General features: G+C 41.3%; 1 protein-coding gene across 1 annotated transcript in view; it reads right to left on the reverse strand.

The window, feature by feature from the left end:
* Positions 1-3,033: 3,033 nt before the first annotated feature.
* The window catches only part of LOC117468881 (ATP-binding cassette sub-family G member 4-like), a 39,771-nt gene continuing 18,105 nt past the window's right edge, over positions 3,034-24,699 (reverse strand). The window contains exons 2-14 of the mRNA XM_034113249.1: positions 17,470-17,587; positions 16,906-17,038; positions 16,630-16,680; positions 15,340-15,485; positions 13,523-13,646; positions 13,315-13,429; positions 13,069-13,211; positions 9,985-10,083; positions 9,648-9,816; positions 9,403-9,503; positions 8,533-8,691; positions 8,327-8,445; positions 3,034-3,259 (exon numbers count right to left, since the gene is read on the reverse strand). Of these exons, the coding sequence (XP_033969140.1) occupies positions 3,034-3,259; positions 8,327-8,445; positions 8,533-8,691; positions 9,403-9,503; positions 9,648-9,816; positions 9,985-10,083; positions 13,069-13,211; positions 13,315-13,429; positions 13,523-13,646; positions 15,340-15,485; positions 16,630-16,680; positions 16,906-17,038; positions 17,470-17,587 (1,703 nt within the window). The remainder of the gene's footprint in view (positions 3,260-8,326; positions 8,446-8,532; positions 8,692-9,402; positions 9,504-9,647; positions 9,817-9,984; positions 10,084-13,068; positions 13,212-13,314; positions 13,430-13,522; positions 13,647-15,339; positions 15,486-16,629; positions 16,681-16,905; positions 17,039-17,469; positions 17,588-24,699) is intronic.

A 24,699-nucleotide genomic window follows, 5' to 3' on the forward strand; every position in this document is an offset into this window, starting at 1 on the left:
TAGACATGTGGATATTATCCGGCTGAACAAAACGTGATCTGTCTCTTCCATTTGTGTCAACCACAGACCATATTTCGAGCTATTTTCCAAAATCCTATGGAGAAATTGCATTGGTTTTTGTCGAAGGAACCGGAAGTGGTAAAATGCTAACTTACTTCCGGGTTTTAGGACGCGTCACTGTGGCACTCTATACTGCCACCCGAAGTCCCCGGCCGGAAGTCCCCGGAGTTGAAGCCTTCCGAGTAAATCGCCAGAACGCCGACACCTCCTCATCACTCCACCGCTCCCATGTTTCATAAAAAGGGGTGAAAAGGTTCGCAAAAAAAAGTTCTAGTTCCAGATCTTTTTGGTGTGAATGCAAAATCCCAGGAAAAGTACTCTTGGTGTGAAAGCGCCTAATGTAATGTAGACACAAAATTAAAATTAAACTAATATTTAGCGTAAATACAGCGTTATTGGATATGTGAATAATACTAAAGATAATACAGTACAGTACAAAATTATTAAGGCTGAGATTTCAGATTATATTATGGCAGTACAAAATATACCAAATTTGAGTAGACAATCACGATAAAGATTAATTTACAACTATAGACAAGTTAAAAAAACAATCTAGCTCAATTTTTTTATTTTTTTTTAATACAGAGGACTATTTGTAGGCTACAAACTGTCAACAAAAAATATAGATCAAAAGCTAACAAACTGCTTTCCTCCAGTGTTCACTCTTTCAGGCACAAAACTAGGGCGACCAGGTGCCAATAAGCCACATGTGGGACAAAGAGTACGTCTGTGTGGAACAATGTGGGACATGTTACTGCATTGATAATAGCTAGTTTAGATTTAAATATAATGTCTATCAAACGCTTAAAAATAAACATTTATATTGAAACTATCAGCTTAATAATATTAAAAACAACGCTTAACTTTAGGTGAACTGTTTGTACTAACTATGCAAGGGAAGGAATTTCATATATTTGGTTTGAATGGAAAACATCTTTTCAACAATTAAACTACCGTCAGTAAACATGTCCGTATATGTTTGCTATCTCTGAGTCTGGAAAAAGGACCAGAGCTGGCCTACAATGTAAGACTTTGCTGTTAATTCACTTTTTCTTAACAGTAATATAGTGTATTTATGTAATACGGTTGAGTAGGCTACTGTAGTTAGCAAAGCTCAAATAACAGAAAAAAGTATGATAATGTTTTAAATGACAGTAGGCCTAAGCTCAATTATTTTTGAAAAGGGGGGTGCGGTCTTTCAGACCGGATATCAGAGCTGGATAAAAAGTTTGAAAAGGAACAGGGCAGGCATAATCTTTTGATTCTAAAATGTTCTGTCAAAGCGTGTTAGTTAACTTCATTTTGCGTTTGAAAATAGTTAAAAGCGGGAAATTATGTTCTACTCGACGGGACTTTCTCATATGAATAGTTCTTCAAATGGAGGAGTAGCTCGCGCCACTTCAGAGGACTTTTGCTTCACAACAACAAGAAGTCTTGCCCTGCTTTCTGCTTCCCTCAGGCTGTGCAACTACAAATCAGACGGTAAATACAAATAACCGTATTTATCCGGTATACTAATTGTCCACTTAGGTAGCTTCACCAAAAATAATGTTTGAAATCCAACTGATAATTACCTAGCTGTTTGCTAGTGGGTATGTGACTTTAAAATATCAATTATGAGACCAAGATATTAATGTCGGAAAAGGTATATTTAAAAACACTTTACAGTAAACTCTTGTGTCAAATGCTAACTGTTTTGGATCATCTGTAACTTATCTTAAGGTTAGTAAAGGTTGTAGCTTGTTAGCTAGCTAACGTTAGCTGATAGCCGTTGTTAAATAGCTATATTTACCACATAAGAACACTGAACAAAGTTGAAGGTTTGAATGGTGATGGGATAACTTCAAATAGAGACGTGGTTTAACTTTAAGAGGAGAAAAAGCTGATAGTGTTTGAATTACATTTTATTTGATTCAAACTTAATCAAATGTAATCAATTTAAAAATTGATTTATTTCAAGTAAATCCAGTCCGAGGGAAGGTTTCTCCAAGAAGACGGGTCAGACTGTCCAGAAGAAGTCCACTACACGTCTCCACACCACTGAATAACCTCCTGGACTTTAAATGGGACTTCATACAGGTCAGTGAGTCTCTGAGTTTTGTAAGCTGATAATGCTACATAAGATTAATGATGATTAAAGATGAATCTACATCATCTTTATGAGCATTAAGTAGGCATTGTTATTGTACATTCCAGATTTGAATAATACATTTAGTTTTTTACTGTTTTACAGGAACAACAAAGAGCAAGGTGATGGTCATCTCTATCTGATACAGGAGATTCCTCTTTGAATCCGAACTGCACACTCTCCAGGCACAGGACTCTTTTAAGAGGTAAAACACGTGACTTCTCAACATTATTTATTTCAGCTGCTGTTACCTTCTCTGTTTGTTTAACCTGTTTTGGTTCTACAAATGCTGTGCAGTCCGCCACAAAGCGGGACACCTGGTCACCCTACACAAAACACAAGTTATTTTCCAGTGCAACAATTTGTCCTCAGGTTTTTTTTTATGTTTTATAATAGAACAAAGTAAACACACTGTATTTGCTTTTCTTAAGGAGCGAGTCTTGTGGACCATAGCCCTTAAACTCTACACTGACAGAATGGCGGTTTAGAATAAACATGCATTCAAATAAGAGCAACCGCATCAGATCCGGCTGCTTTTAAAAACTCTATTACAGGATTATGAAATATATAATGTAGGCTGCTGAAAGCAGCTCAGTCTCTTTGCCTTCCTCACTGCTGATCTGGCTTTGTGCACACGGGTTCTGTCGCTGAGGTAAAGCAGGTACATGTAGATGTTGATTTCTAAGATGGCACTGCGTTATCAGTCACTGCGTGGTGTTTGGCAGTAGAACAGATTTCATGTTCCGCCCTTTTAGCAGCGATGCGTACAATGAATCGCAACAAATTCCCACACAAGAGGTTGTTTGTGTGCACAGAAAACAGAGCAGGTAATTTCGTACGAAAACCTATCGCTCAGACTTGACCTTGTAGCGGAGGACTAGGTAGGTGCCGAGCCGCAGGATGAGGAAGAAAATGCCCAGCACGATGAAATCCATGTAGAGCTTTGCGTCCTCTACGTCCAATAACTGCAGAACCTCTTCAGGCCGCTGGAACTTACACACCTTCTCTGGACACTCCAGCTCTGAGCGGTTCATCCCGTAGATGGACAGGATCACGCCTTCAAAGCCGTATCTGTGGGAGAGATACTAAACCTTAAGTCACATTCAGAATTTCTAAAAGTTTACTCAATCATCTGCAAAGTCTAAATAACAAAAAATGTAAGCAATGCCACAAATTAGCAATCCATTCTATCAGCTCAAATACGCCACAATATTCATAACAGTCCACAATATGAAAGTTGTGGATGATAATAATATCAGGTTAAAAAAAATAATGTGAGGCTGTCACGAAGAATGAACCCCAAGAACAAATAGTTAAGTCAAATTAACTATGAGCCTTAGACATTGTTTAATGGGCAACAATAGTGTGGGATGAAGTGATTTAAAATGTTTTTTCAAATGTCATCTTGGTTTTTCGATGTCTTTTCTCCTAGTATCTTGTTTTGATTTACTTCCTGTTTTTTGTGGTTTCCTGCCTGTGTGATTGACTGATTGTGGTCACCTGCTGCCCTTGCGTTTTTTCATGCCCGCTCCAGTTGCGTCTTGTCTTTGTGGTTAGTCTTTAGTGTATAAATGCTTCTCTTCCCTTAGGCCTGCACCACAAAGCAGGATTTAGGGTTAATGAGGTAACTTCAGGGTTAACCGAGTTTTCGGTACTATGACACTGGTTCACCTCTCACCAGGGTAGATAGCGATGGTAACTTATGCTGAACACCTAACTACGACACTGGTTATCAACTTCGTAAATCAACCCAGGGTTTCTCTGTCCGGCTACAAGCGAGTTCACATGAAAGGGGCGGGGTTAGCAGCATTTGACCAATAACTAACATAGAGAAGAGTACTGACAGCGCCGCGTCATACTTCATGAATGAAGAGTGAACTATAATATTAGACAAATATAAAGAAGTTCAACTTTATACATCATGACTTCACCGCATAATCCAGGATGAAAGTACCATGCAGCTGCAAAGTGCAGGAAGAACAGCTGGTTAAAAGAACTCTGAATGTGTGAGTGCATAAATAAAAGGTTTATAACATTACTGCCCCATAGGCACGAGTGGATCTGACTCTAATAACATTTGAGTGTTTCGTCAATTTAATTTGTCGTTTAATTGCGTTTGTGTGCAATACAATAGAATATATTATTCATCCCCAAAAATAAATATGGATACATAATTTAAAGCGGTAAACAGGATTATTTTCAAATCTTAAAGACAGGGGTGGTGTATTAAACGTTCATCTAGGAACAATCTAATGTGCAGTGTTTATTTGTTCCGTCTGTTACATGTATTTCGGACTCGCACATCTCCTGAATGTGTGTGATTTTGTAATTTTGCAAATAAACTCTGCACATTAGATTATTCCTAGACGAACGTTTAATACACCGCTGCTGTCTTGAAGGTATGAAAATAAGCCTTTTTATCGCCATAAATTATGTTTTGTTACTCCACAAAAATTAAAACAACCAATTAAGTTGACGAAACACTCAAATGTTATTAAAATCAGATCCACTCGTGTCTATAGGGCAGTGATATTATAAACCTTTTATTTACACACTCACACAGTCTTAGTTTTTTTTGCTGTTCTTCCTGCACTTTGCAGCTGCATGTTGCTTTAAACCTGGATTATGTGTTGATGTCATGGATGAATTCATTTTAACTTCTTCCATTTGTTTTATATTATAGATTTATTTTCATTCATGACGCTGCGCCAGCGGCGCCGGATTCATTTCAGAAGTGGGGGGGCCAAAAAGTGCGTGTTGTGACATACTTGCCAACCCTCCCGATTTTCACGGGAGACTCCCGATTTCATTGCCCTCTCCCGGTTTCTTCCCGGGGTCATATTTCTCCCGCATTTCTCCCGATTTCTGACTAAATCTGATTTGTGAGTCACGACCTGTTTCATTCTAACATAACGCTCCAAATGTTACCGTTTCCACTCAGACTTCAATACAGCTACACCATTGTTTGGTTTCCATGGTAACGTGTCTCTTAGTAGCGTGCGCAACTGAAAGTCTGAGAGGGTGTTCAGCATGGGGAGGAAGATAGTCACACGAAACAGAACAAGAATGGACAACTCTACCCTCTGATCACTCCTTTCCTGTAAATTAAACTATACAGGTCCAACACACACATATGACAGCGCAGTTGCTCCATCATTCCATCACTTCTTTTTTCCTGCTCAATACGCTCTTGTTTGACAAGCTGAATGTTGACTGGTGTTTGACTGAAGTAAGTGCACTTTTTTTGAACACACTCTCTGTGAAAATGAGACTTTTCGTGGCTGTCCAGGAGGCTTGGGCGCTTTTTCCAGTAATTAACTCCGGTATTTACAAAGCTGTCATCTCCACATTTGGAGAAAGTTACAAGCCGTTTGACAGCAGCAAATCTGCATATTTCACAGAAGGCCCGTTTAGTGGTTTTGCAAATAATTAACCACTCTCTGTTTTTGTACCATTCTGCTTTGAAGTACCTTTCTCTTTGCCCAAACGATCTAGCGGTCTCCTTTATATCTACAATTAGCTGTGCAGCTTTACCCTTCTCAATGTCCCGACAACAAACCTCCACGCAGTCGTAACCAGCCTGTTTCAGTTCAACGATGCCGGCGGTTTTGACAGTCTCAGCTGTCGCAGAGCTGCTGCTTTGGGGTTCATCTGGCTGCGCTGGTTCTATGAAGGGCCAGGCTCCGGAGTTGTGGATGTCAGGGATGTGACATTGAAGTTGCTGAAGTTCAGTTTTCTTTGACTGTATTTTATTTTCTTATGCGCTGGTTCTTCTGACATGTTTGCGATATCAATAGCTAAGTTTATCTATCTAGGTTAACGGCTGACACAGAACAACGTAACAAAGAAACAAATCTAAGCTTTTTTATTGGTTGTAATGTACATATTCTTCCTGTTATGTTTGTCTGCTTTATTTTACCTAATGCAATATATGAGCCTCTGTCGCTGCCTGTAGCTAATGAGATTGTCTTATCATCTCCGCAAAAATAACAAAATATACACAGCTAGATCAGATCGCGTTCTTTTTAGATGCGACTTTAGAGTAGAGGGGAATTATTGAAACGGAATGTACAGTGTTCCGCGGCATCCACTGCTGCGAAAATGTGGGGCAGGGCTTCCGGTGCCCCTGCTCTGCACTCCACCTAGCACTCAGGCACTTCCTGCCATACCTGAGGGGGAAGCATGTGCTTGTCCAATCGGACAACACTACAACAGTGTATCATATAAACCACCAGGGGGGCACCAAATCTGCACGCTTGCTAGAGGTGTCCCAGACTCTCCTGACCTGGGCAGCTCCTTGCCTGGCCAGCCTACGGTCAATGTATCTACCCGGAGAGCAGAACCAAGTCGCAGACTTCCTCTCCCGTCACAAGCCTCCACCGGGGGAGTGGCGGCTTCTGCCAGAGGTGGTGACCAGCATCTGGGGTCTCTTCGGCAGGGCAGAGGTAGATCTCTTTGCCTCGAAGATGTCGACCCACTTCATCAGGACCACAGGCTTCTTCTGGTGGCCAGGACTTGTTTCTCCCTGCTGCACAGACTCTGTTGCGGGACGCCTTGGCGTCTCCCCAACAGGAAGGATCTCTTGTCTCAGCTGGAGCGTCGGATGTGGCACTCCGACCCCTGCCGCCTCCAGCTGTGGGTCTGGCCACTGGAGGGTCCGACCCACTGCTGAGCGACTGCATAGAGCCTGTCAGGAGGACTATTCTCAATGCAAGGGCACCATCTACTCGTAGGCAGTACGAAAACAGGTGGAAACTGTTTTCTGACTGGTGCCAAGGGCGAAATGAGGACCCAGTACATTGCTCGGTGCCTACTATCCTTGAGTTCCTGCAGTCCCTCCTGGACGACGGCCGGTGTCCCGCTACCGTCAGGGTGTATGTGGCTGCTATATCAGCTCAACACGCAAGGGTTGACAACAACACAGTGGGGAACCATAGGCTGGTATCCCTCTTCTTAAGGGGAGCTCTGAGGCTTCGCCCCCCGAACGTCCCAAGGGCTCCTACATGGGACCTGCCCTTGGTGCTGGATGCCCTATGCTCGCCTCCCTTTGAACCCTTGTCACAGGCAGAACTGAGGTGGCTCTCGGCTAAGACTGCTTTCCTTCTTGCCATCACCTCAGCAAAGCATGTAAGCGAGCTTCAGGCCTTGTCCGCGAACAGCTCGTGTCTGAGGTGGAACTCAGATGGCTCAGGTGTCACCTTAGGGCCGAATACAGCGTTCCTCCCTAAGGTGCTGGCACGCTCTCATTTTAATCGGCCTATCCAGCTGGCACGGTTTGACCCCCCATCAGGAGAGGGGGAAGAGAGGTCAAGACTCTTATGCCCGGTGCGGGCCCTTAGAGCTTATGTCCAGACTACCGCAGGCATACGTCAGTCTGAACAGCTCTTTCTGTGTTACGGTGGTCCTAGAAGGGGCTGTGCGCTCTCAAAGCAGCACTTGTCCCACTGGATCGTGGACGTCATTGCCCAGGCATACAAGGCGAATGACCGTCCCTTGCCACCTAGAGTAAAGTGCCACTCTACCAGGAGTGTCTCCACGTCATGGGCGACCTTGAGAGATGTGCCCCTGGAGGACATATGTGCTGCGGCCACATGGGCATCCCCGGGCACATTCACCAGATACTACAGAGTGAATGTTGCCGCCCCACACCCGTTGGGTGTGATCCTCCTGCAGAGTCCACCTAGGCCATCCCTATAGGGTAAGTACTCAGACTTCCTCGTGACTCTGTTGATATAAGTTATCCAGTGCTAAGCACCGCCTCTGGCGGTCAGTAAGGATGAAATAGAACGATAGTTACGTATGTAACTACGGTTCTATGAATCCTGGATGACCGCCAGAGTTCTTGGTCACTCGGAATCTCGTGATTCCATAGGACTGAACTCGTTGACAAAATCGGAACTTATGCCTTCCGGGGTCATACGAGGTCACACGTGACTTTGTTGATTTAAATATTCGACCTGCGCATGCGCGAGACAGAAGATATTCAGTGCTAAGCTACGCCTTTGGCGGTCATCCAGGATTCATAGAACTGTAGTTACATACGTAACTATCGTTTGATATGATATTTTACTTTTCTCCATCCAACCGAAAATCTTCCCTCTGCCCCACTGCTAACAAAAAATGGATTCTGTTACTCACCTGACATAAGAAACGTACGAGCTCCACTGCAGGTACTTGGGGATCGTGTCAAAGTTCACAAAGAATCCAGAGAACAGTAGCACAGGGATAGCTGTGACAGGTCCAACGAATGTAGCTACCTGTATAAGAATGCAGAGCACACAATATGTCTTATATGTGTAACATGAGCCAAGACATCCTATATTAAACATTCAAACATGCCGCACCTGTAGTGAGGGGGAGGCGGCCCCCACCAGAAGGCCCAGAGACTGAGCTACCAGGGCCGTGCAGATGGACAGGGCGAGGAAGAGGAGGTAGCGGGTGGCCTCCGGGGGCTGCTTCGTCATCCAGTACACTATGCTGCAGTACATGATGGGGCAGATCACCTAAAACCACATCAGAAGATCTTCGGTTTCATTATATTCAAGAATAACAAAGTTTCCCAGCCTCTTCTCGATGCAGTTAAAAACATAAACTAATAAATGGACAGATCTAAGTCCTTTCCCTAAATAAGACTTTTTTTTAAATCTAATGTATGAGTGGAAACGACACTGAGCCATATCCACAGCGAGGTTATACTTAGTTTAAGTAATGTTAGAACATTTTAAATATACTTATATTTAAGGTGTACAAGAACAGACAAACCTTACCAAACAGATTTCTTTTTGTCTTGTATTTCAGGTATTAAAGAGGAAGATCACGCATATATATTGGTGGGTGATGTGCAATACCACAGTGAAAGGGCTATAGGAAAAGTATGGATATCATGATACTACTGTGCAGTGTTGAATCTGATTTAAGTTATACTGGAAGCTACCAACCCAACTTATGGAATATGAAACACAACATGCAACATAATATATTCGTAGATTTACAGTAAAAATGTGTTTAGTTTAGCTGGAGCTAGCCTCTGAATAATGCAGGAAGTTTTCACACTTTGTAAATGAAAAGTGTGAACTACATGAACTAACTGACAGTTAAACAAAAGTGTTCAAAGCCGCTGCATCAACCAGGTAGTACCTTTAACTCACACTAGAGTGCAGTAGTGTACTCTGTAAAAGTGTAACAGGTTTGTGGACCCCCAAATATCTGCTTACCTGGAATGGGATATCAGCCATGGTTTTAGCCAGGTAGTAAGCTTTCAGGCTGTACCAGTAGTTTAGATGTTCCCTCAGGAAAACAGACATCTCTAGAGGAACTAACAGATGGTGCACAAAAATAATTTACAATTATCTGTCAATCCATTCACAACATATGGGATTTAGAAATGGCTCTCTGTTCTGTATAAAACTGAAAAAAGACAAACAAATCTGGGTAATTTCCTCCCGTCAATCAGACTCACAGGTCAACACGGTCGGCATGAGCGCTCCAAACATGATGAAGAGCATAGAGAAGAAGAGGAACCCAGTGTTGTTAAAGACCTTGCTCGCGTCATTGCCGATGTTCAGATAGAGCAAGCCTATTAACACACCTATGGCGATGTGGGAGATCAGTCTGAGGTGGGTCAAAACCTGAGAGCAGAACAAAAGCAGGAACAAATGAAGATCCACTCCCAGACAACTGCCTGGTCGTTTTTGGGTAAAGTCTCTTGTTTTAAGATGACTCAATTTAGGTAAAGACTTTACATTTCAATGTGTTTCGAACCAGTGCTTAACTGTTATATGCATGATATGACTCACCTGGTCTCGACATATAGTAATGAAGGTTCTCTTGAAGAGGATACAGAACTGTGTTAATGTGCTTGTGGCAAACGTATGTCTCTCTATGTGTCCGGCATCCTGGAGAAAATGGAAGCAGATAATCCAGTAAAATGAAAAAAAAATGATAAATGAATAATTATGCACAACATCAAAAAGAGCAGAGGCCTGTACTACGAAGCTGGATTTTCGCTTAGCCGGCTAACATCAGGGAAATCTCGGGCTTTCCGGTCCTACGACGCTGGTTCTCTTTTTAGCAGGCTAGATTTCCATGGTAACTTATGCTGAGCGGCTAACCTGCTCCGGAGCAGGTTAGGTGGCAGGCTAAGAGATCAACTCAGTGAAAGCACCGCCTGCTGACCAATCAGAGCTCCGTGTGCGGAGTTTAAAGCGATCAAGTCATATTACAGGATAGAGGAAATACAGAAAAACTGCCGTTGCAGGAAAGACGGCCAGCCAAAATCAACTGACTGTGTGAACGTGAAAATTAATAGAATATCCCCTCCCATCTTCAGAGCAATCTGACTATTATAATATTAGCGTTAAGAAAGCTTACTTAAATATCTGCCACGACATAAGTAACCGGATCAGAGTAACATTAAGTACAGTCCGCGGCATTGTGAGTGCAGACGTCGATGTGTCCCATTATCATTCATATCATATCACATCATAATGTATCATATATTTCCTTATTTGAGTCAGCTTCTTGAGCCGTATCTGGCCGTGCAACACTCACAGTGTCACATACCGTATGCAGAAGTATTATTTTAAGCAACACATTAAGTTGACGAACCACTCGAGTCAAATGTAATTAAAGTCAGATCCACTCGTGTCTTAGACGGGGCAGTGATTTCATAAACCTGTTAATGTACGCATTCAAACACTTTTTCTTTTACCAGCTGTATTCACCTTGCAGGTGCAGCTATGTGGCTTTTATCCTGGATAAAGTGTTTAAGTCATGGATGTTTAAAGTTTAACTTCTTCATATTTGACTAATATTAAAGTTCACTTTTCATTCAGGAAGTATGACGCTGCGCTGTCAGTACGCTTGTCCATGTTTGAGATTGGTCGAATGCTCCAAATACCACCCCTTTCATGTGAACGCGCACCTAACTAGATAGGACACGGCTGGCTTGAGCGATCCACTTGATAACCAGCGTCGTAGTACAGTTTAGCGAGAGCACGTATGTTTTGGATTGGGCCAACCGGCTAACTCAAACATATCCAGGTTAGGTTGAACCAGCTTCGTAGTACAGGCCTCTGGACAATAGATTCTGCTGTCAGGGACACATATACACACCTCTGGGTAGACATTTTGCCCCAGAAACCTGGTGATAATTTGTTGATAAATACATGTATTTTCAAAGAACAGAAGCTATAATACAGTAGAATATAGTGAGTACACTGCATTCACTATATTCTACTATATTCTAGCCATATTATAGGGCTGTACCGTAGTATTTTAACTCTATTTTATTCCACTCTATGTTATGTTCCTGCACTATGTAAATGGTTATTTTTTTAATGTATCTTTTACCTTATCATTTATCTTATCCCCCATATAAACAAAAACGTGGCATGTACTGTAAGTTAATATGTTCTGATTTGTGTGTCATATTCTATACTTTACTTATATTACAAGTCTACAATAATACTGACAAACTAGTGCCTGCTTCGTCACATCATTAGTCTGGTAAACACTGTTAACATGGCTCTGCTACTACTAATCACTACTGTTACAAAAAATATTTTTATTTTATTAATTTATTATTATTTTTTAAATAATTTTTTTTGTTTTGTTTTGTTGTTTTTATTTGTCCTTGTTTGTCTACCCTCCCTCAAAATGTAAAGCGTCTTTGAGTTCCAGAAAAGCGCTATATAAATATAATTTATTATTATTATTATTATTATTACACTAACCATACCATGTTACTTTTATATTTCCTATTTTCTTATTTTATTCTTATTTAAGTATACCTCTTAGTATGTATTCTTTAATTTACTCAATTATTTGTAGGCTACTGTTGCTGTCCTTGTGCAGCTGCCACAACCGAATTTCCCCTCTGGGTTTTAAAAAAGGTTTATCTTATCTTTCCTTTTTGGCTTTCTTGCCTGAAGTGAGATTAGAAGATAACACTCTCATCTTTGTAATGTAAATGTGAAGCTACAGCCAGGAGATGGTCATCTCAAATTAGCTCAAAAACAGAGAAGAAAGAGCTTGTCTGGCTTCTTCCAAATAGCAAAATCCACAGGACCTGCCGCTGGCTGCAGAAGTGGTATTGCCATTTTGTCCCAAAATCATCTTTTAACCATATCCTTTATATTAATATCTTACGAGTTGATGGTGGAACCAGTAGGCAGTAATTTTTTCAACTTAATCCAAAAAATAAATAGTTGTTAGCGGAATTTTGTGTTGTCTTTATTGTAACATAGCTTCTACCCGTTAGCTTAGCATCTGTTAGTGGTGATCTTTTGAACTGTTGACTTAAATATAATACAGCCATACTGGAAACCAGAAAGAGTCCCTTTTTTATTCTGATAAGTGGATATTGCTACATTTAGACAGAACCAGGCTAGCTGTTTCCCACTGTTTCCATTTTTATGCTAAGCTAAACTAAGCTAACCAGTTGCTGGCTCTAGCTTCATATGTACTGTAGCTAGTGTTCAGACATTAGTGTGTTATCAACATAGTTATCAATCTTCCCATCTAACTCTTGGCAAGAAAGTGAATAATAAAATATTACTTTATAAACATACCAACTGAAAATATAATTATTTAACGGGGCATATAAAGGTAAATGTAAAAGTTTGTACTTTTTGGGGGGGTTTCTACTAGAAAATGTTCAACATGCTTCAATGTTAAAACAAATTAATTATTTCTGAGACCCCCTTTTTTTAAGAGGCCTCCCTCCCGGTAAAAACAAAAACAAAACTCTCCTTTGATAAGGGTTTGAGCTGTAGATGGATATCTGGGTTAGTACATTAAATGAACCCACATGTGACGTAGGAAAGGAAGCCACATCCCTAGTTTTCTGAACAAAATCTGTCACATCATCTACTACACACCTTTTGGCACTTTGTTGCACAGACAGATGTGCCATTGTTTTCACATTGATTCTTCTTCTCCTCTAATGCACACATTCCACCCTGGACTGCCTCAAACAGCACCGGATTCAGGTCTCCATACTCTCCTGATGCCACTTCAATGACTGCACCGGAGGCAAAAGCAGAAAGACACACAGATCATTAAGGAATTACAATGGTTCTTAGGAAAGTGTAACAAAGACATGTATAAATGTTTTGTGGACATACTGAAGTCTGCAGGGTTGTGGTAGGTAGGACAGTAAAGGCCCAGAGTCTTCAGATAAGGGATTAGGTAAGGGACTGTGCCTTTGTAGATACACTGTCCCTGACTGAGAATGTAAAGCTGAGGAGGAACACAATGTATCAAGGTTTGCAACTGACACAGACTGTTATTCATTTTATTCTGTTCCTTTGCCCTTTATAGACAGACTTGTACCTTGTCAAACATCTCAAACAGTTTGGCACTGGGCTGGTGGATGGTGCAGATGATGGTCCGTCCTCCCAGCGCCAGAGAGCGCATTAGTGAGACCACCTGGTAGCATGATGCACTGTCTAAGCCACTGAACAGAGAGAGACACACAGGCAGACATTAATGAGCTATCTAAGTAGAAGACATATATGAGTCAGGACAAAGATATGAGAAAAAGCCCCTTTTATTGATTGCATTTTGTCCCCTGAAAGTTTTTTTTTATGTTATATTAACAGTAACTGGGCATATCTCTAACAATGGCCTTATAAAGAAAGAGATACCAGTGCATATCACATCTCTATGACAGATAGGAACACCCAACCATGTTGGACAGGGTCCAATGGTAAGTGCAATAAGTATCCCCAGTAATAACTAGGAGGGAAGGGTACATCTTAAAGTTTGAGAGTGGAAGCTGCAGCATGTCACACAGACCACATGCCAATAATCCAACATGCATAGGGAAACGGCTTCAATTGTTTATGAGATTGTCCATATGTCACTTAAATGTAAATGTTCTTGTCAAGCCAGATATTCTCTGTCCTAATGACATAACCATTCACAATGGATACTGCCAAATTCATTGTAAATAATATCACTGAATCAAGACAACAAACAGCATGCATTTATATTAGGAGTCAGTTTAAAATGAATAAATACAACCTGTATAGCATTGAAGGAGAGTTGCAGATTATCAAAGGCTTGTTGAAAAGAGTCAACAATACAATAGAATGTGTAATTTCCATATAGATGAACTTGTCTACAGTACCACACAAATAGTATAATGCAGGGCCCACAGTTGATCCTTGTTGCACACCTTTTGTAATGGGCAAGCACTCTGATGTTGCTCTGAATTCTTTTTTTAGGATTAGTCTATTCTTACGGATATCATATATCCGTAAGAATAGACACATTTTCTCATAGTCTCATTACTGCTGACCTAGTTTAGACTAGACTATAAGCATTAGTCAGTCAATCAATATTAAATTGACTGATCACACTCAATTTAGATTCTGTATATTGAGAGAGTAGCTCCGTTAGCTAACATGCATAGCTAGCATCAGCAAAAAGGTATCGATGTAACCAAACCACATTGATTGAGTTGTTAGGCCCAAAGATGACCTTTAATGCAAGAATCTTGAGGCATTTTAGACAGTGAAAGCCCTCATATATTTGACAGAGAAACACTCAATGTAATAGTCATGCAAGGACCAGTGTATTCATTATTATGGTTTCCATGAGAGAAACTTTGTGAACTCTGGTCAAAATGTTGTATTTATTTTTATCTGCAAGACTTCATTTGTCAGAGGACCTGGGTACCAGTGCGTCCAACCGCTTATACATGCCAGATGCTACCATTGCAATTAAGAGTCAAACGGTTTGGGTTTCAAAAGTCATTCCAACACCATATGTCCAGCTGTCACAAGACTCATTATAATTATGCAGCCAGATGTGCTGTCTGGACGAACTGAAACTGCCTTTGGGTCGCCTTTTCAGGAAAAAAATCTAAATCCTCAATTCTATTGTTCAAATTTGCATTTTATCCATTACCTAATGAACTTAATAAAGTAAATTGTTGGCATAAACTAGAATAACAACCACATAGGTTGTATATTGTATTCCAATTCCACAGTAATTGACTTAATATGGTCAACGTTTAAATTCTACTGTACATTGCATTGCCTTTTTAATGGAGGCACATTTCAAACAAACAACTAAAATGTCTTATGTGCTATAATTCTTTTTAATTCAGCCATCATCAGCACATCAGCACCTGCGTGTCTCACCTGGTTGGCTCATCAAAGAACATGACTGGAGGATTGTTGACCAGTTCAAGGGCGATGGCCAGACGTTTACACTGACCACCGGACAGAGAGCTGGTACGAGTGTAAGCACAGTCAAGGAGTCCCAGGGCAGTCAGAATCTCATTCACCTGGACAGAGAAAGTCAGAGAGAGATAATTCACAGGATTCAAAAATGGTTTGTTTGATTATTAAAAAAACAAACAGTCTTTTTCATTTGTACCCATGAAACTACTCTAGTGTCATTGTCAAGTGTAGACTGCAAAAATAATTTTGAAAGCTAGAAATATTTAAAAAGATGTTTGGGCTATAGAGACTTTTGATAGATACAGTGTTTAAAGGGGGAAGAGAGAGGGGATGACACTGCCTAATATTTCCATGCTGGATTCAAACACGTGCGCTGGCCAGCTCTAACCACTGAGATATCTGGCTAGGCGTATTTTTAACGCTTAATGACTGATTAAATATTAATTGGCAGAAAACAACATACATACATCCTCACAAAGAATTAATGGGTAGCTACCACTGATTAAAGCCATTCCATTCCATTTATGCCACAGCTAAGTAACTGTCTGTGTAAGTCTGTGTTTGCATGGTGGACGCTTACCTACATGTCCTGACAGCCCTGTATTGGCATTTATTTTAGAAACAAAATATAGATACCTGAAAAGGTATAGAAAGCCATCCCTGGACAACTGGCCTTTTATCCAAATTGGGAATACAAGTGTTTCCACAAAGTGGAGCGTGTAAACAGAAAGTTACATTCCAAATTTCTACGGTGATTGGCCGGTTAAGTTTAAATTTGAATTAGGTCGTATTAAAGTGGAAGTATTACTGTTATTATCTTTTTTATGTGTGTGTTTAGTCTGCAAGTATCTAGAAATCCTCTGCGCTATGATTAAAAGTTAGTTTTACATGACTTTCACTTACAAAAGTAAAAGAAAATGTTATCAAATTGCTGTTTACTGTCAGGACTTTCACAATGCTGATGCTAACTCTGCTCTGCACTTACGGTTTTAGCTTTCTTTGTCGGAGTAGGTTGGAGACGTTTAAATAGTATATATGTGTTGCCATTAGTATGTTAAACAGATTGGCTGTTTTAACATGTGTCACATAACTAATCTCTTTTGTCAGGGTAGTTTTGAACCTCAGATTTTAGGGAAGTGAAAAACGTGTAATGTAGTCGGGTCAAGACATTTAAGGGTAAAGATAAGTAAAACACATTTTTTTATTGAGGGAATCTCTATGCTAGTAGATGTTATTTGTTAAGCTCACCAGTTCTTTCTTCACATCCATAGTTTCATTCAGCTTTAAGTTAGCTGAAACCTGCAGCAAAGAGGAAAATCAAGTTATTATCATGTAATGTAACTATTATTTCAGAAGCTCAATAAGAAGATCAAAAAGATCACAATAACTATCAACCTTTTCATCACAGGATAAGATACAAAGTAAAAGATAATACAAACATTAACACAAAGCCTCAACATAAACACAAACTTTGAGGATGAGTTTGTCGTGGCTTTGAAATAAGCAGTGTCAGAAACAGCTCACCATCATGGCCTCTAGTGCAGTGAGGTGTGGCAGCAGCATGTCTTCCTGCATGATGTAGCAGGACATTTTCCTGAATTTCCTCAGGTCCCTGGGTTTTCCATTTACCAGGATCTGACCCTTCATCCCTGATTCCCTGGAATGCAGGAAACACACACACACACACACACACACACACACACACACACACACACACACACACACACACACACACACACACACACACACACACACACACACACACACACACACACACACACACACACACACACACACACACACACACACACACACACACACACACACACACACACACACACACCAGTTGAAAGGCTAGGCATACTAAGGTTATAAACAAAAACACAGGCTGGTTCACATGTACTGTAAAGCCTAGTATTGCAGTATCTGTGCCATAAATGCCTGCGGTGAAAGCTAATTTATCTTAATTGTGATCATTTAGTCTAAAAATTGCTTTTTAAACCAGCAACTTTGTCACGTAACATTTAGAACTAGATAACAACCCTATTTCTTTAACTCTACATTTAAATACAAGTTTGGCACTCCTACCTGTATCCAGCCAGAATATTCATTAAGGTGGACTTCCCGGCCCCAGAGGGCCCCAGGATTCCTATCAGCTCCCGAGTGCAGAACTTTCCAGACAGGCACTTCAGTAAGGCTTTGTAACCTGAGAACAACAAAGGGGGCATTAATGGTACTGATCACTTCAGCATGGCTATATTAACAATAAGAAGGAAAGTATCACATCATTCAACAACATCTTACTCTAAGGTCGCATTCACACCAGCCTTGTATAGTCCGGTTGAATCGAACCCTGGTGCATTTAGCTGCTTGGTGCGGTTTGTTTGGGTTGGTGTCAACGCAGTCCGAGACCTCTGAAGTGAACTAATCAACCGGACTCTGGTCCGCCTAAAAGAGGTGGTCTCGGACCGCTTGCTAGTGAACTCTGGAGCGGTTCATCGCTGGTGTGAACGCAGCCCGCACCAAAACATAGGAAGCGTAGTATTTACGAGTCACAAGAACGCGGAGGTCTTCAAAATCTTTTGCGAAAGAGTGAAGCAGAATGAAGTGTTGAACAGTGTTGTGTAAACATAGCCGTGGGAACATGTTTCAAATGGGGGGTGCTGTGGGGATGACACCAGGGCCGGTTCTGACCAATTTGCTGCCCTCTACAAAAGACCAATACACTACAAAAAGAGAAACGTATTGACATGGTGGACAGCTTATATAAAAAGGCTTCAAATGTATTTAGTATTGTATGAACATGTTTTAATTGGGGGGTGGACGTCACATCCTCTAGGGGGGTCCAGGGGTATGCCCCCCCGGAAAGAAATGTTGTAACATTTTAAAGTAAAATGTTTCAATCTGGTGCACTTTGAGCCCCCAATTACTAGAGACCTGATCTAGGGGGTACAACTTTAAACAGGCCATGGCATATAGGTGTAAGCAGGGGTAAAGTGCTATTTTTTTTAAGTGGGGGGTGGACCTAACATCCTCTAGGGGGGTCCAGGGGCATATGCTCCTCGGGGAAGATTTCTTTTTAATATTGAAATTAAATGCATCAATCTGGTGCACTTTGAGAGCAAAATGAAGAGATCTATGGATACCTCTCTCAACACCCATATGAAACAGAACTGTAAACAGATTTACTATTTCTTTATGGATATTTTACAAATCACTCCCCTTTTAAACTGTATTCTTGTTTTACTGTCGTATAGTATTTCATACCTGTTTTTCATTTATGCTCTTGTTTTTTTATACCTATAATGACCATATAAACGTGTGCGCCTCAGAAATACTTATTTACATTAATCGTGACCAAACCGTTTGAGACCCACTGAGATAACTTAGACTAAAGTTAACTATCTAAACACTGAGAGAGTCCTTTACTTCACCTGAGCTGAGGTTATCTGAGACTATCAGTCTGACAGGAGAGCGTTCTCCCTCTTGAAAAAGCTCCTTATATCCGTTAGCGTAGCTAGCTAGCACCAGATGCTAACCACAACGATCGCCTACCGGTGCGCGCTGTCTCTCTCTCGCTCGCTCGCGCACGCACACAAAATGGCTCGTGCCTAGAGATGGCAAATCCGGATCCTTTTACGGACTCAGGGTCTTCTGAGTCAGTCATTGAAGAGATCCGGATCATACGAGTCATTTGAGTCATATGAGTCAGCATCACCAAGACCGTAGAAATCCTATCGGTGAAACCGAAAAGTTGTTGCATTTCACGAGCATATTATTATTCCATATATTTTGAATATATATATATTTGTATATATATATATATGTAATATCTGCATGTATATTTTCTATTTCGACATGTATATTTTATATTTTATATTATTTTTCTTTCTATTCTTGTATATTTTGTAGTTTTGTTTTATTGTAAAATGCCTTTTATGCTGCTGTAACAACAACAATTTCCCAATTTGGGATCAATAAAGTACTATCTATCTATCTATCTATCTATTAAACTGACGTTATATTAACCTCCGCTACACAGTGTATTTTGCTTTAATAAAAAATGTTGATCACAAAAAAAAGGGTTATTTTGCGATTTGGCAAATCTGAGTCTGCTGTTGACTCGTGCATGAGGACGAGTCTGCTGGATCTCTGGATCTGCTGCTATATACGGCTCCGAGTCCGCACGAGTCTGCTCTGCTGTGTGTTGCACAGTGAGTCAGGATTTGCGAATCTGAGTCTGCTGTTGACTCGTGCATGAGGACGAGTCTGCTGGATCTCTGGATCTGCTGCTATATGGTTACGGCTCCGAGTCCGCACGAGTCTGCTCTGCTGTGTGTTGCAGCGAGTCAGGATTTGCGAGTCTGCGAGTCTGCTGTTGATAGCGCGGGAGCCGGGTGCTGGAGGAGGGGCTATGCTCGTGCACATGACGAGTATGGATCTCTGGATCTGCTATGCTATTACGGTTAGGAGCCGTCGGCTCCTCTGAGTCCCCACGAGTCTGCAGGAAGTTTCACTGATCCGCGTCCCCTCCCCTGAGCCAAACGATAACTTCTGGCAGCTATCCTACTTGCTAAAGGGTAGGCAGATGGACTGGGGTACGTTGTAATGTGATTTTACATGTTATAAAGAGAGTAGCGAGTGACGCAATTTATAGTTTTAATTTGTACGTCACACCAAGTGTGGGACTCAAGGACTCGGGTTAATGGAGAGGGGAGACTCGTCACGACCAGCTCATTTCTAGGATCCGGGTTAATGATCCGGATGAATCAGGACTCGCCCATCTCTACTCGTGCCACACAAACAGAGAGCAGAGCTTGAATGAAACACAGAGACCCAGAAGTAGGCTACTTGTACTGTAGCATATTATTTTCGAATCAATCATTTTTCAAATTATGAATTTCACACATACATTTCTTGGGGGTGCTTAGGGGGTGCTATGGCTATCCTGGGGGGTGCTTGTGTTTAAAGTTTATAGTCCGTTTGAGTTTGGCCCGTGTGAACGCAAACCAAACCTTCTGAAAACTGTCGTCTGGTGCGCACCAGAGAAGCGGACTATTAGGCGTGTGAATCAGGCTTGGAATTTCATCATTTTAGGGCAGGGGTCTGCAACCTTTTTGACCAAAAGAGCCATTTTGCCCCCTTTTTCACCAATTTCTTTTGTCTGGAGCCGCAAAACATATTTGATAGCTTGATAGCTTATAAAGTTGTATTTATTGTTACATCATAGACAAAAACTACTTTTGCATTTATTATTTATTACATTATAGAAAACTGTTTACCTCTAATAATGAACAAAGAACTCTTATCAGGAGAATAAAAAAAAATGCACAGGCCAACTTTAAAATAAATCAACACAGCACTTGGGAGTCCTCTGCACATTTGAAGAAAATGAATATAATTAAAATGGGCCCACTTTGAAATAAATAAAACATATAGCTGCACCCTAAAAAGAGTTAACTGATTGAATTATGACTGAAGATCGTCAGCTGTCTTCCTCTTCCGTGTTTTTCCTCCAATACGTAAAGGCTGCAGCACCTTTGACAACTTCTCTCCACATATCAAACATACCGGTGAGCCAGCATCGTTTGCTGTGAAAGCAGATAACTCTAACCACGCAGAATTAAACCCTCTGTGTTCCTCCGATACTTTTATTTTCTTTAATTTATCCATAGTTCGCTCATCGAGCCGGGGGTCAGGTTATTCGCCTGCAAGAAAAGGCGCTGGCGGGACCTTAGCAGGATATGACGCATATTTTAGTTGACCTAATTAAAACCGTTATTTTATTTTTTTATGTGTCACAGTATCACCTCAAAATACGAAACATTTTCAACCGTGCAACAAAATATAAATAGTCCTACAATTTTATTTTATTTCCTTCTTATTTTTGTCTAAGCTCAAGGGAGCCAGAGTAGAGGGCTTAACCTCTTAAGCCCTGAGCCTGTTTTTCAGGTCTCAGGCTCGAAAATGACATTCCCAGAACAAATGACCATATCTTCCCTTCTAAAAGGGTTAAATTAATAATCTTTTTTCTCAAAGTAATGATAAACCTGTGAGTTGGATTTAGAAAAGTCAGAATCAATATAGATGTTTTTTATTTTAAAGAAAATTCAGATTTTACATAGTAAGAAACTGTAAATTATAGTGTCCGTCCAAACATTTTTTTTTACAGATAGTGAAAACCACCCTTGGATGATGGGTTAGTAGACTAAACGCTTTAGGAATCCAAAGTACAACATATAATAAGTACCCTGTATCAAGATTGATGCAAAACAAGTGAAATTTGACCTTTTTAGAGAGATTTAGCCAAAAAACCCCACTTCTGGGGTCATTTGGGTGGATTTGACCTATCTCTGGCCCCCCTTGCTCGATTTTGATGAATGAAATCTCTTTATAACCGCTAGAGCCAATGGAATCGAGGGAAAGTTATATACACACCAAAACGTTAACAAATAAGGAGTGAGAGTGACGCGTTACCAAAACCGGAAGCTGCATACACTCTGGTGGCTACCATTAGCAGCTAACTTTTCCGCTCCGATTTTTACATAAAAAATGGAATTATGGATTATAAATAATTTCTTCAAAGGCACAGGTACATTATCAACCTATGGATCAACAGTTGTAGATTTTTTTGTTTTCGTTTTAATGCCATTGAACACGTCTTTTGACCTAATTGACAACTACGGTGAGACGATCTGCCGTAAAAGCTCCGTAAAGGTACGTGTTGTGATGTCTGTGTTTGCTTCAGCCGTCGCAATTTAGGATCGCTCAGTGATGATACTATACCTAAATAATCAGTGGAGTCTCAGCTTTAATAGGCTATATTGTATGTGCAGCTACGATAAGTAATAAGGGTATTTTTATCTTGAATTGTGTGCCGCAGTGCGTTAGAATTCTTTCGCTCAGGGGTCATTTAGACGCTTCTTATGAGACTTGTGTTTTGTTTTGGTAAAAATGGTTCATATCTTCAGTTAGCTGAGATTCTTCCCGTTAATCTGGTGCTACACATTAATAGTTTCATAAATGTTAAGAAGCCCTGAGACATTATCTCGAAAACAAAACGGTGGGAGGGGTCCAATGGGGGGACCGCCGTGCTTAAGAGGTTAAAGAGCCGCGGGTTGGCCTTTGGTGTCACAAAATGTTTTAGGGCACAAAGGCCATTGAGGGAAACATTTGGATTTGGAGCTTACAAATAAATAACTACACTTTCTGATAAGAAAAACACACGAATGACATGGAAAACAAATCACTTTTTTAATATCAATAATGTCAAACATTATATCATCATACAGGCCTATGCCTCCTTAGTATTACCGTATATATAAAATGAAATACTCTACTTTGAATAATTAGTGTTTGGTATGTTTTCTATCTACTACTTCTCCCATTCACAAATCCAAAATCAAATCAAAAAATCTAAAATTCTATTAATGTGTAACAAATATATTCCATTTCAGAGCAGAAGAAACAGCCTTCAAGGGTCAAACTCTGGACATAAATCATTCAGCAGTGCACAGTGAAGCTCCAACATTCAACTGTATGAACAAGCAATACTTTGAAATGCAAAAGTCTGTGTGTGCGTGTGTGGCTCTGTGTGTACGAGAGTCTCTTTAATCCATTTTTTCAACTCGAGCGTCAAATTCGCGTGACGCGTTCTCGCGGTAGCCAATCAGCGGTGAGGATCTCAGCCTGTTACGGCCCGTCCACACAGCGGCGTTGGAAAAAGCTTGCCGGCGGGCGTGTCTGAAGCTCGACCAACAACCATGAATCTCCCGCCCCTGACACACAAGCAGCGGTTTGATTGGCTAGAGCTTGTACTGGCATATGATTTGATTGGCTGACGCTTCTGCCAAGGCTTCAAAAGTTGAACATTGCTCAACTTTTGCAGCCTGCAACGCCAGGAAAGCTCCGCTTTGCTTCCCACAATGCAGTTCGGCGAAAAGTGACGTCACCCCATTCAAAGTGAATGGGCAGAAGCGTTGGAAGAAGCTTCCAACGCCGCTGTGTGGACGGGCCGTTACAGTTAGCTGTTAGCACTCAGAGCTCACAGCTCCTCATATCTGTTCAGAAACTGGACAAAGGTTGTACATGAACAAAACACAGACTGTCTGTGTCATGGCGAATACAGTCGCTGTTGTATCTGTGTCTGTATCATGTTGTTGTGAGTATGGATGGAGCAGATACAACGTTAGCTTAGCCTGATCGATCCGATCTCCATTCAGAGAAACACGCATTTTAAAAGGTTTTTCGCCTGCCGTCTTGTCTGCACACTTGTCAAAGCATTAATTCATGGTTTTTACTAACCGTTACCAGTATGTTGTTACTTCGGCATCATTTCCAAGGCTACAAGTGAACATCCAGAGCTCTCCCCCGTGAACACAGTCAAAAACAAACAAGGATCTCACAAAGACTAACTGAAGTTACCTACTGTAACTCCAGCTTCTATGAGTATTGGCGTAGCCCTCTAAGGCTATCGCTATTGGGTAATCCCCTTGCGCACCCGCGCAGCACTGAAAACACCTGTAGTCCACGCCCGCCCGCAAGGTGGGCCCCACCCTCGGGCTCCCTTCCGGTATAAATAGGAAGGAGACCCGACAATCTGCTCCCACACTAAAACCTTTTCTTCAGCTATTCGTGGAGCCAGTGGGGCCCAGAACTTAGAGGGCTACGCCAATACTCATAGAAGCTGGAGTTACAGTAGGTAACTTCAGTTCTATTTCGTATATGGCTTCGCCCTCTAAGGCTATCGCTATTGGGTTAAGGGCGAAGCAAGATGTAGTCTGCGCCCCACTGGGTCGCCCCGGTACAAGAAGCACAACCACACCTGCTCAGATAATAACCCATGCCTATTGCGCCATGCGAATGGCGCATCACAGTCCCTGGAATATATCATAACATGAATATTTACCATGAGAGGACGAAGGCTGGGAATAATACATACCCGTCCGCTGTGAGAAAGTAGAGACGAAAATCACACTTTGCCCAGTGACAGAAGGAGGGGGAATAGCAGCTCTCTGTGTGCAGACAGGCAGAAGAGCGCACAGCTGGGTCCCCAACATCACACACTCTGACAAGACATTCCGTACGAAATGTGTCAGGGGAAAAAAAGGGGAATGTCCCTCTCATAAGAGGGAAATACAGGCCACTCTCCGTGTGCCGAGGCAGGAGAGAGGCGCACAGCTGGATCCCTGACGTCACTCACTCTGACAGGACACTCAGCTCAGAGTGTGTCAGAGAGGAATGGGACATCCCTCAAATAAAATTGAATAAATGAACAGGGAGAAGACCAAGATGCAACAGTGCAAATGTCTTCCACTG

This window comes from Trematomus bernacchii, unplaced genomic scaffold, assembly GCF_902827165.1.
Source record: "Trematomus bernacchii unplaced genomic scaffold, fTreBer1.1, whole genome shotgun sequence".
NCBI classification, from domain to species: Eukaryota; Metazoa; Chordata; class Actinopteri; order Perciformes; family Nototheniidae; genus Trematomus; species Trematomus bernacchii.